Source organism: Chrysemys picta, chromosome 5, assembly GCF_011386835.1.
Source record: "Chrysemys picta bellii isolate R12L10 chromosome 5, ASM1138683v2, whole genome shotgun sequence".
NCBI lineage: Eukaryota > Metazoa > Chordata > Testudines > Emydidae > Chrysemys > Chrysemys picta.
Genome location: NC_088795.1, coordinates 86,767,021 through 86,780,135, shown reverse-complemented (window position 1 = coordinate 86,780,135; position 13,115 = coordinate 86,767,021). Strand labels below are relative to the sequence as shown.

The 13,115-nt window shown below is 45.5% G+C and overlaps 1 protein-coding gene across 2 annotated transcripts in view; it reads right to left on the bottom strand.

Moving 5' to 3' along the window:
* Positions 1 to 13,115, bottom strand: part of MTMR7 (myotubularin related protein 7) — a 96,824-nt gene that overhangs the window by 30,117 nt on the left and 53,592 nt on the right. For both annotated transcript variants that reach the window (XM_005282077.3, XM_042841931.2), the window contains one exon: positions 4,421 to 4,553. In XM_005282077.3, the coding sequence (XP_005282134.1) occupies positions 4,421 to 4,553 (133 nt within the window). The remainder of the gene's footprint in view (positions 1 to 4,420; positions 4,554 to 13,115) is intronic.

Sequence of the window (13,115 nt, the reverse complement as noted above, 5' to 3'; positions counted from 1 at the left end):
CGATGCATGACTGAAAGGGGACATGACCGGGACACATTGCAGTGCAGGGTCAAAGTGAAGGAGCTGCGGAACGTCTACTACAAGGCATAGGAGGCAAATCGCCGCTCTGGTACTGCGCCCATGAGCTGCCAGTTCTACAAAGAGCTGGACGCGATATTCGGCGGCGAACCCACCTCCACTGCGAAGACCACCCTGGATACTTCAGTGGTTCACGTGCCAGTCAAAAGTGGACCAAGCCAGGAGGAGGAAATCTTGGATGAGGATGTGGAGGGGGAGGGGAACCCAGAGGCAGAGGATGACTCGGAAGCCAGAGATGCATTCAGCCGGAGCTTTTCTCTACCCTGGAGGAGGCTAGCCAGTCACAGCTGTCGGATCTTGGCAAAGCGCAAACAGGAGAGGAGACCCCTGGTAAGTGGATTTGATTTTGGGAACTGCTGAAGTGAGTTGTTGGGGGCAGGAGGGTTGCAGAAAGTAGGCTTGTCTCCCACCGCATGCCTAGTCTGAGCGGCGGAACAGGCTGTTGATTGACTCCCTCACTTCACGGGAATCACTCTCAGAGATCTCCAGGAAACTCACGGCGAGATACTGGGCAATCCGCTCCCGCAGGTTCCTCGGCAGAGCTGCTTTGTTTCTTGCCCTATTAACGGTAACTTTCCTGCATCACTGTGCCGTCATGGGGGGTGGAGGGGGTGTACCATTGCTGCACACAGGCGAGCTGCATAGGGGCCAGGGTGGAAGCTGCAGGCTTGGAGAAGACCCTCCATTGATTCCCTGCTCACCCTCAGCAGCAAGATATCTTGCATAATGATCACATCCTGTGAAAGTGTGGGGACAGGAATGATTATCAGGCCCCCACTACAGTGCTGGCTGTCCCCAAGAGCCATGTGCCCAGTGTACAGCAGGGTCCGGGAAGAGAGATTTAACCTGCCCCCGTGACTACTCACAATTTGGGGGTCTTGTGGCTCATGTGTACTTGCCTGGGGTCAGCCAGTAAGTGACAGGTGTGAGAGTATTGGCTATGTTTTAAATCACTGAATCAGTGTTCTCTGTGTTGCAAACAATACTGCTTCTGTAAAATGTTGCATTTAAAAACTTCACAGAGATGATCTTGGGAGACCAGCCTCCCTCTTTGTTATCGGCAGCTGAACGGCTGCGCAGAATTAGAAAGCGGCCAAGAAGAACAAAGGAGGACTTTCTGTGTGATGTTACAATGCACTCCACCGCTGAGAAACAGGAATTGAAGGAGTGGCAAGACAGCGGGAAGAGGGACCAAAAGGAGAATGCGGCATGCCAGAATGAAGCCACGGAGTGGCTCTTAAATGTTATGGAGCGCCAAGTAGACACCCTCAAACCGATACTAGCTCTTCAAACCGAGCAGCTCCGTGCCCACCCTCCCCTGCAGCCACTGTCACAAATCTCTTTCCCATGCTCCCCCCAGACATCGCCAACACACTCTTATCAACCTCCTGGCTCCAGTCTGTACCACTTCTCCCCCCTCACAGTCCAGCCCTGCGGATTCCCAGTACCCACTGCACTCAACACCTGCCCCTCTGCAGTTTGGCCCTGCTGAAGTACAATACCCGCTGCACTGTTCTCCAAAGGAGAAGGTTGGATATGACCCCTGGACATACACAAATCTTTAGCCATCCTGGGATCCTTCTTCCTCCTGGGACCTTCGCTTCCCCCATCACCCTCACTGCTGATGGTTTGTTGTTTTTTTTTGTTTAACTCTCTCCGGTTATTGTTTTTTAATGAAAGAATTGTGTTGGTTTGAAAGCAATCTTTATTCTTTAATTGAAAGCAAAAAGAGCCCCGCAAAGAAACATACAATTATGTTAAACCCACATATTGCATTGTCTACACCAATCACCTTCTAGCATTGCAAGCACTGCACTCCCGAGCATAGCAACAAATATTGGTGGCTTTTGGTTTCAAATTGCTGCCTCAAGACACCCCTGATCCTTATGGCCCCACGCTGCGCCCCTCTAATAGCCCTGGTCTCTGGCTGTTCAAACTCAGCCTCCAAGTACTGAGCCTCTGCGGTCCAGCCCTGAGTGAAGCTTTCACCCTTCCCTTCACAAATATTATGGAGCATACAGCACGCGGCTATAAGCATAGGAATATTGTCATTGGCCAGGTCCAGTTTCCCATAGAGGCATCGCAAGCGGGCTTTTAAATGGCCAAAAGCACACTCACTGGTGATTCTGCACTTGCTCAGCTTGTTGTTGAACCGCTCCTTGCTGCTGTCAAGTTGCCCTGTGAATGGCTTCATAAGCCACAGCATTAAGGGGTAGGCAGGGTCTCCCAGGATCACAATGGGCATTTCAACTTCCCCTATGGTGATCTTCTGGTCCAGGAAGGAAGTCCCTGCTTGCAGCTTCCTGAACAGGCCAGTGTTCCGAAAGATGCGTGCGTCATGCACCTTTCCAGACCAGCCTGCATTAATATCTGTGAAAAGCCCACAGTGATCCACGAAAACCATTAAGAAATACCCCTGCGACTAATGTACTCAGGGGGTAGGTGGTCTGGTGCCAGAATTGGAATATACATGCCATCTATCCCTCCTCCAGAGTTAAAGAAGCCCATTTGAGCCAAGCCATCCACAATGTCATGCATGTTGCTCAGAGTCACAGTCTTTCGGAGCAGGATGCGATTAATGGCCCTGCAGACTTCCATCAACATAAGTCCAACCGTTGAGTTCCCACACTGAACTGGTTAGTGACCGATCGGTAGCAGTCTGGAGTAGCCAGCTTCCACGGTGCAATCTCCACGTGCTTCTCCAATGGCAGGGCAGCTCTTGTTCTTGTGTCCTTGTGCCGCAGGGCTGGAGCAAGCTCATCACACAGTCCCATGAATGTGGCTTTCCTCATCTAAAAGTTCTGCAGCCACTGCTCATCATCCCAGACGTACATGACGATGTGATCCCACCACACAGTGCTTGTTTCCCGAGCCCAAAAGCAGCGTTCCACTGTGGTCAGCACCTCCATGAATGCCACAAGCAATCTTGTGTCGTAGCTACTACGCCTGGCGAAATCAATGTCGCACTCCTCTTGCCTTTGTAGTTTAAGGAATAACTCCACTGCCACTCGTGACATGTTGGTCAGAGCAAGCAGCATATTGGTCAACAGTTTGGGATCCATTCCTACAGCCCGAAGAGGCAGGGCGCGCAAAACACAAACCGTTGAAAGATGGTGCCAAATGCAGACGGAAGCACAGGGATTGCTGCGATATGAAGCAATGCATTACGGGGCACTGGGAAAGGACCCAGGATGCCCCGCGACCCCCTCCACCTTTCCACAACTCTTAGTGGCAGAAGAGAAAGACGTGCTCTGTGGGATAGCTGCCTAGAGTGCACCACTCCGAATACTGCTGCAAGTGCCGCAAGTGTGAAGACGCTATTGCGCAGGCAGCTGACAGTGTGAACACACAACAGCGGCTTCCCTTCAGCGCTCTCTGAGCGGCTCTGTAACTCCCAGTGCTGTAACTTTGCCAGTGTAGACATGTCCATACGCATTTGGCTTATCTTTTCCAAAACCCAAACCAAAATCAGACATAGTCAAAAAATTCAAATACACAGAACTAGATTTGGGGAACAGACTATTATGTATTAGTTAAACACCAACTCTGGGGAAGGAATGGGGTCTTTATATATTTGTATAACACCTAGCACAATGGGGCATTTTTATGATTGGGGCCTCTGGGCACTAATGTAATACAAATATTAAATAATAATAACAATAATGGGCTGGGTAATCCTTACTGACATTAGTGATGATTTACATGAGAATTACTGTAGTTTCCATGGGATTAATTTGTGTGTGTGTGTGTGTGTGTGTGTGTGTGTGTGTGAGGGTTGCACTCGTGTGACTAAGGGTTGTACAATCAGGCCTGATATGACTTGCACTGTACAGAACATAAGAAGGGTTTATGTTAGAGTTTACGATATAAAAGGTATGAACTCCCCATTTGCCAATGAAATTTTAAAAAAAATCAAAGCCCTGTGCTTTACGAGCTCAAACCCGAACATAAATAGTCCACTAATATCTAAGCCACGGTGATTTTTTTTTATTTAAAGAAATGCCTAAAAATTGTCTCTACCTGAGTTTCAATTCAAACTGTTTTTTTTTTAAACAGCCAAGTTATAAACCACATAAGAAAAATAATATTGGTGAACTATCACTGAAAGTAAGATGCTGTTGTAATCAAGAGAATATTTGTCTTTGGATGATGATATGTGGCACAAGTGTTTTAGCAAACAGGGAGATATATACTGTACAATATCAATAGGCCTGATTCTCCTCTCTCACCTGTTTTACAAGTGAAATACAACTGACTTCAAAGAAAATTACTCTGGATTTACACCTGCGTGACAGAAGAATTAGGCCACCTCTCTGTATATCGATATCAAGAAAAGTTTTACCTTCTAGCATTTTTTGCAAACTGCTCCTCATAACATGGATGTTCTCAATACCAATGAACTGAAACTTGATGTTGGAGTAATTGTCTTCATTCTCATATCCTTTCCCTGCTGCTCTGTTTGCCATTGCATTGAGCTGCAAAAAAAAAAAAAAAAAAAAAGACTGGGTGAGAGCAGGAAACAGGTGATGGTCAAAAGACAACTCTCAGTCTATTGTAGTGAGGAAAAGAAAAGGGGATTAATTAAGCTATTATTTAAAAATTCAAAGCTTGTAACTGAATATTCTCATTTTACTTGTGTACTCTAGTAGCTACACCTTTTTAGAAGGGTGCTTCAACCTTTAAAGCAGTGGTGGGCAACCTGCAGCCCGCAGGCCACACGTGGCCCATCAGGGTAATCTGCTGGCGGGCCACAAAACAGTTTGTTTACATTGACCGTTTGCAGGCACGGCTGCCCGCAGCTCCCAGTGGCGGTGGTTTGCCGTTCCCACTCAATGGGAGCTGCAGGAAATGGCGCGGGCCGCAGGGACGTGCTGGCCGCCACTTCCCACAGCTCCCATTGTTCGGGAACAGCAAACCATGGCCACTTGGAGCTGCGGGCAGCCGTGCCTGCGGACGGTCAATATAAACAAACAGTCTCACGGCCCGTCAGCAGATTACCGTGATGGGCCACATGCGGCCCACAGGCCGCAGGTTGCCCACCACTGCCTTAAAGGCTTTTATGTAATCACTCCTAATTGGACAGACACTGTCTAGTACCAACATTGTCACCTTGAACGAAGCTGCTAGAATTTCAGCATTTTAAACACCAATCAAATCAGACATTGGCAGAGGAGAGTACAGCACTGCAATTTAACCCTGTGGGGATGAGTATGCAACATCCTGAGGGTTCTACACTCACAAGGCAATACACTCCTCTTACCCTCTGTCATCAAGGGTTCAACTCTCTCCCTGATTCTTGACCCTCTTTTCCCTAACACAAATGAGCCCCTTCCAAACCTCTGAACCCCGAATGCCAGAAGAGTCCCACATTCTAGTGGGCCAACAGCCTCATGGAGTCATTTTGGTGTTTGTGCCAGTTCTTCCCTTCTCTCGCCTGACCTCTAGACATGCACCACAGGTGCCATGCTGGTTCTTAGCCTAAACGAGTAGCTGAGGGAGGCTGGACAGGGTTCCTAGTTGGGTGGCGACAGGTTGGATCTGAAGTGGCTCTTCCCAATAGTCCCAACCCAGCCCTCCCACTGTAGCCAGAAACATTCCCTCCTCCTGGCTCATCCTTACGGCATGAAACACCTAGGATTTAGCTAGGCCCTAAGGACTAAAAGAATGGTCTGTACAAGTTGTAATTCAGAGAGGCTGATCCTTGTTTCTGTATAAGCTCCACTTGTATATAGACTATTGGGATCTTGCTGAAACCCTATCATTCATTTGTGTTCGAGTGAGTGACTAAAATTTTCAAACAAGCCTAGGAATGTTAAAGTTGCATAGTTAAGCACTTAAGAGTCAGGAGAAGGCAAAGTTAAGTTAAATACATACACTTAACTTTGCCAATTGGCAGAAGAGGGAGAGAGGAAGACATACAGGCACCTTTTTTCCTGTCTTTCATAGCTACCATAGCACTATCATCCAAGTATACCTCACAGACCCCCATCTAAAGCATCCCCATTCACACTGGAAACCAGGCCCAGCCTAGTCTTGTGCTATGCTGCCATTGTCCCAGGCACACTTCCACTTTGTCTTGAATACTCTTCTGCCCAGCCCCACTCTCTCTTCCCCAAATCTTTTCTTCCCCCTTCCTTTCCCTCCCTGAAGATTTCCTCCTCTGCACCCTATAATTGGATTGGCTAGTAGCACAGATTGGTTTCAGACTACATGGACCATTCAGGACAATTCATATGCTAAGGAAATTGATATTTTTTACTCTCAAAGATATCTTAAGGAAAAGGCAAAAGCATCCAATATAAGAAATTCTCTCAAATCCCATGAAAACAACCACCATCAAGAACCATCCCGTTGACCAGGGCCGGCTCCAGGCACCAGCCCAGCAAGCAGGTGCTTGGAGCGGCCAAGGGGAAGGGGCGGCACATCGGGCTGTTCAGCGGCAATTCGGCGGTGGGTCCCTCTCAGAGGGAAGCACCTGCCGCCGAATTCCCACCGAAGAAGAAAGCGGCGCAGTGGAGCTGCTGCTGGAGTGCCGCCGATAGCAAGTGCGATCGTGGCTTCTTTTTTTTTTCCCCACTGCTTGGGGCGGCAAAAACCCTGGATCCGGTCCTGCCGTTGACACTTTATATTCTTACGATTTATAAGTATTTTCATATGATACAAAGATGATGTATTGCTGTGCAATACAGAGTGATTTAAATCAACAATAAATGTTAAGATCTTATCACAGTATCAGCATGCAGAAACTAGAATGGTTTCCATGCACAATACAACTGTTTAAATAGACTGAGATCATGGACCCATTTAGTTACATCAGATTATATTGTGTTATTATGGTTCTCATCTCTGTCCCTAATGCTGTGGGATTCAGGTTCACAGCTGGAGATAAGCGCATATACCACACAAATGCTTCTCTAGGGCATTACTGCAAGGTCATGGGTTTTATTTTTTCTTACACACCTGACTAAATTTTATTTTTTTATCAATTACTGAATATTGCCTTTAACTGTAGAATATAACCAGAAGTATCCTATTGACCACTCCACTGCTTCATGTTTGTAAGTATACTAATACTTCCCTGATCATTAATCTTCCATGGCTAGAGTTAGTTTGCCCAACGTACCAGAGAGTTAACAAAACACACTTTCTTGAAGCTTGGGAAGGTTGCAGTGTTTCAACCAAGATTGGTTGTAATCCCATCTTCAGGAATGTAATCACACTGCCCGATTATGTCCTAGGTGCAGGATAAAGGGGTGTTTTCCTTGCCTTCTCCTTATATTCTCCAAAGTTGGTTGTTTGTATCTCTGAGTCAGAATGACCCCACATAGCTCATTCTCCCATCAACTTTGTATGTAAATGGAGCTTCCATTGTGTTGGCGTACAGTGCTTAATTTACACACTGACTGAGAGGGACAGGTGAATAAACATCCTTTGTCTGGCAGAAACCTGATTGTCAACTCTGCCTCAATATAGACTTTAGGAACATATTTTAGTATACATACATATCTCCATACACAGTATCTGTACATACATTTTACAATGATATTAACAACTAGTGTGATCCTGGCTTTCATTTAAGACCTCACATGATATTCTTTAGTGAACCAGAATATCAGGATATTCTGGTAACCCCCTTGCCAGCTGGCATTGAGGAATTTATGGGTCACATTCCTACAGACACCCAGTTGCCTTTCCTCTTCCATCTCTCTCCCTACTCTAAGGACTACCACTAGATGCAACCTACTTCCTACAGTCTCTCTCCCCAACTTATTTTTTGTTTGTTTTTTGGCCCAGCAGTCTCATCATACGAGGCTATGACCACTACCGTCTTCGTTATTTTTAAGCCAAAGTCTGTTTTTGTTTTTTAAAATATCCTTTCACTCATTCTAGCATCCTTAAGAAAATGCAGCAAAGCTTTTTTTTTGTGGCGGGCGGGGGAAATAACTATTACATTTCTCTAGCATTCTCATTAGTCCCTTTAGGGAAAAAATCTTTGATTCCAAGCCAAGTCAATTTTTCATACAGAGACTTTCTTTCCATAAAATATGGCCCACTACACTGCCATAGAACATGATCCACAGTTTCTTTGGTTGTGCACACTGTCTTTTTTAATAAGTTAAACCTATCATTTAAGGCACAATGACCTGCTAACACTCTAAAAATGACTACTTCACTTTTTCTATCATGGCGGTGGAGTACAGTAGTATCTTCAGTTTGAGCCTACATCACAGAAACTTTGTGCCCGTCCCCCTCACTCCCCTCCGTTCCCCCTTAGTCCATAGTTTTTGCCATTTCTTTGCAGGCTCCTTCGTGACCACACTTTTAAATTCTTGTGTGCTTAAGGATATCTTAATAGGCACCTCCTTATTTTGTAGAGCACGTTTTGCTGCTTTGTCAGCCATCTCATGTCAGGAATTCCAATACAACCAGAATCCATGCTGTTATTACAGATACCTGCTCGCATTTCTTCCATAGTTAGGAACATTATTTCACTTATGTCATTTCTGCTTTCTGAAGACCTTGTTCTGATTATCATTATATCCTGAGAAGGAATCAGTTAAAATTACAGCTGCAGCTGGATGCACATCTCTTATCCAGATTACTGCCAACACAGGTTTACTGCCACCATTAGTTCAACTATCAGAACAGTCACATAATTCAATAGCCTTTTAGATTTCTGGATTCTGACTAGGAACACAGAAGGCTGTTCCCACTCTACCCATGCTATCAGCTTTTGATCTGTCTGCATAGATTTGGCAAAGCTGGCCCAGTTTTTCATAAATAAATTCAAAAATTTAATTGGTCATAATTAAGGTTACGTTTAGTCATGGGTATTTTTAGTAAAGGTCATGGACAGGTCACAGGCAGTAAACAAAAATTCACGGCCCGTGACCTGTCTATGACTTTTACTATATACCCCTAACTAAAATTTTGGCAGGGGAGCTGCTGGTGCTTGGGTGTGGGGGGCAGGCAGCGACGCGCAGCCCAGGACCCCCACTGGTGCTGGGGGTTGGGGAGCGGGCAGTGCCGTGCAGCCCGGGACCCTCACTGGTGCTGGGGAGGGTGGGGTGTCTCCGTACCCGGCTCCGCATGTCCCTGTAGCTCCTAGGCGGTGGAGGGGTCAGGGGGCTCTGTGCACTGCTCCCTCCACAAGCACCTGCTGTGCAGCTCCCATTGGCTGGGAACTGCAACCAATGGGAGCTCCGGGGGCGGGGCCTGCAAACACAGGCAGTATGTGGAGCCCTCTGGCCCCTCTGCCACCTAGGAGCTGCAGAGCCATGCCAGTGGAAGCCAGGGAGCTGCCCACCCCAAGGTAAGTGCCCCCCAGCACCCCCAAACCCCTTGCCCCAAGCCCTCTCCCACACACCCAAACTGCTGCTGCTGACCTCAGGGAGCACACCCTGAGCCAGCACCAGCCGCTGCAGAAGTCACAGAAAGTCACGGAATCGCAGCCTTAGTCATAATGTGGGGTTTTTCCTTCTCTGTTTTTTCCATACAGTTCCATATTCACATATGGGTGAATTATTGTCCAGCTGTAATTTGATTTTCCATTATTAAAATTTTTTAGTTCTCTCAATTTTTCTTTCTATATAATTCCTTTACCCATTTTTTGGCCTGATAGTATGAGGAAGTCGAGACAATCCGTATAATTTTGTCTACTAAGTTCCTAGCAATCTTCAAAAATCTTTTCTGTTTTTCTGTTTTCAAGATTTCCTTTTATCTTTGTCCAAAAGATTAGATCTACTAGCTTCATTCTTAATTTTATAGGTGCTCTCCAGTGGCTATTTGCAGCACACACACTGGTGTTACATTGCGCCATGTTTCAATCACAGATCTTGGGCATGGAGCACTTCCAAGGTTTTAAGAGTTGTTTTTGAGGCTAAACCGAAAGCTTGGCATCTGTAGTCTGAAACTGGTCTTATCAATGCTCTGAACATCATGAATACCTTCTTTTCTGTACCCCATTTGCTTTGAGCTACACCTGTAAGTTCATCCTACTTTTACATGGTATTATCTATGTGACCTTTCCAAGTTAATTTATTATCAAAACACTACTCTTAGGTACATAAACTTTTGAACTACACCTCTACCTCGATATAACGCTGTCCTCAGGAGCCAAAAAATCGTACTGCGTTATAGGTGAAACCGTGTTATATCGAACTTGGTTTGATCCACTGGAGTGCGCAGCCCCGCCCCCCCCGGAGTGCTGTGTTACCGCGTTATATCCGAATTCGTGTTATATTGGGTCGCATTATATCAGGATAGAGGTGTATCTGAATTTTTTGCATCGTAAGTCTTATTCTTCCCTAATTTTCTTTCCGGTTAAAAGCATTTCCTTCGTTTTTACAAGTGAGAATTCAAATCCCCAATCATTTCACCACTTGGAAATTCTCTGGAGTACCGGATTTGTCTTTTCCATAGCTACTTTAAGTCTTTTATATTTAATCCATATAGCATAGTTGTCTGCAAAAAGGGAAAAACCTACTCCCATTTGCACACTTTCCAGGAAGTCATACATCATAACAGAAAATAAAGTGGACTGATAATACTGCCTTGTGGAGTTCGATCTGTAAGCCTGTACATTTTTGATAAAGCTGTTCCAACTTTAATTTGTATAGTTCTTTAAAAAATCCCTTATCCACTGAAATACTCTCTTTTACTCAAGTGTGTTTAGTTTATATAGGAGGCCTTCACTCCATAGCTTGTCAAATGCTTTTTCAATGTCCAGGAAGACCATTATCATAAAATTCTTGGTCCTTATGCTTTTTTGTTTCTCTGTAGCAGGATCAGGATCAAATTGGATCAGGATACCAGGAAGTAAGGGTCACGCACCAGCTTACAGACAGCAGGCAAATAGCAAAGTCAGGACAAAGCTGTGACAGAAGCCAGAGTCTAGGGTCTACAACAAAGCAGGGTCTATGGCAGAAGCAAGCAGGCAGTTTGCATCATTGTTCAGGCCACTCTCTAGACTAGCTTCCTTATTTATATACCAGCATGAGCCAATCAATGGGCTTCAGGGGCCGCCACCCAGGCCCTGCTGAGTGGTACTTCCTGCAGTGCCCAGCTTCACAGGATCCTCCAGCAAAAGTCTCCCCTAAGCTTTCGATGGTAATGTAGCAGCATCATTAGCCCACACCCCCAATAGTCCCAGATTATAATCCCACAGGGTCTTACACCTTGTTTCCTAATTAGTAGCACCAATACTTGTTTCCATTCTATTAGCAGCAGTCCTTTTTCCCAAATATAATTACAACAAAACCACAATAGAATCTTAAGGCTCCCTTCTGACAAGTGTTCAATCTTTACCTGGAGCTGTATTTTTCTTGTTTCTAATGGCTGCAATAAGCTCCTACACACTAAACTTTTTGTTTAACACATCATCACTATAGCCCCACCAGCCTTATAATAGATCACTGTTATCCTCAATAAACCTCCTCTCCTTCCCCCCCCACAAAAAAAAAAACTCGTTGTTTTGATTCATATCACTATTGGCCTTTTGGGATTCTTTTGCTAAAGTGTCTGCCTTTCCTAAATTGAAGACCTCAGTTTCATTGCTTACAGTAAGACCAGATAGATATTTACTTTTACTTTGAAATCCATTCACTTTGAATTTGTTTATATATTTCTGAAAGCTTTGAATCTTTGTTCAATTTCCCACAGAAACTTCTCCAGCTTTCCTTTTTCGGCTTTTTGATAATCATTTGTGACACCGCCTTACATCTTTTATAATTCATTAACTTTTTACTATTCATTGAGTTTTTTGCTTGCTTGTATGCCCTATTTCCTTCCTTGATTGCTAATTTGCAGTCCTCATTCCACCAGAGTACCAGATGTCTAAGCTGGGAGCAGCTCTATACACAATTCATTTTCTACATTCATTAGTACCTTCTAAAATTTATAATAGTATGATATTTCAGTACTCAAGAAATGGTACCAGGGGCAGGCATACAGGAATGATTCTCTAGATAGATGGCCAGTAGGGTGGTGGTCCTGCCTCTCAAAGGAAGTAAGATGCCTAGGTCCTAGTCAGAGGGAGGCACCTATCTCCACTTGGGATGCACAGCTGTGAGCCCTCTCCCAAAGCTGGGTGCCTAAGCCAGACCTTTCTTGTGAAAAACTATGGGGAGATAGTGGTGATGCCACTTCCTTATAGAATCATAGAATCATAGAATATCAGAGTTGGAAGGGACCTCAAGAGGTCATCTAGTCCAACCCCCTGCTCAAAGCAGGACCAATTCCCAGCTAAATCATCCCAGCCAGGGCTTTGTCAAGCCGGGCCTTAAAAACCTCCAAGGAAGGAGACTCCACCACCTCCCTAGGTAACGCATTCCAGTGTTTCACCACCCTCCTAGTGAAATAGTTTTTCCTGATATCCAACCTGGACTTCCCCCACCGCAACTTGAGACCATTGCTCCTTGTTCTGTCATCTGCCACCACTGAGAACAGCCGAGCTCCATCCTCTTTGGAACCCCCCTTCAGGTAGTTGAAGGCTGCTATCAAATCCCCCCTCATTCTTCTCTTCTGGAGACTAAACAATCCCAGTTCTCTCAGCCTCTCCTCATAAGTCATATGCTCCAGACCCCTAATCATTTTTGTTCCCCTCCGCTGGACTCTTTCCAATTTTTCCACATCCTTCTTGTATATCTAGTATCCCAGTGGTTAGAGCACTCATCCAAAACCTGGATTCCAATCTCTGCTCCAGAACAGGGAGGGGTTTGAACCTAGGTCACCCACATCCTGGATGAGTGCGCTAACCACTGGGTATTCTAGCGAGTGGGCTAAGGTGTGGGTTCCAATTCCTCCTCTGCCTTTTATGCAGGTTAGATGTACTTTCAGCATGTCTACTGACTTGGGCCCCACAGGTGACACAAGCAGGGGAATCCCTAATTTATGAATCCCGCCAGGGTTTATGAGTTAGGCTCCGAGCAGCTTGGTGTTGTCAGGATTTAGGGACTTTGACCATCCCCATTGGCAGAAATTGGCACCTATAAGACTTCAGCAGTGGAAACTTAGGCACCTGTTGGGTTAGACAGCAG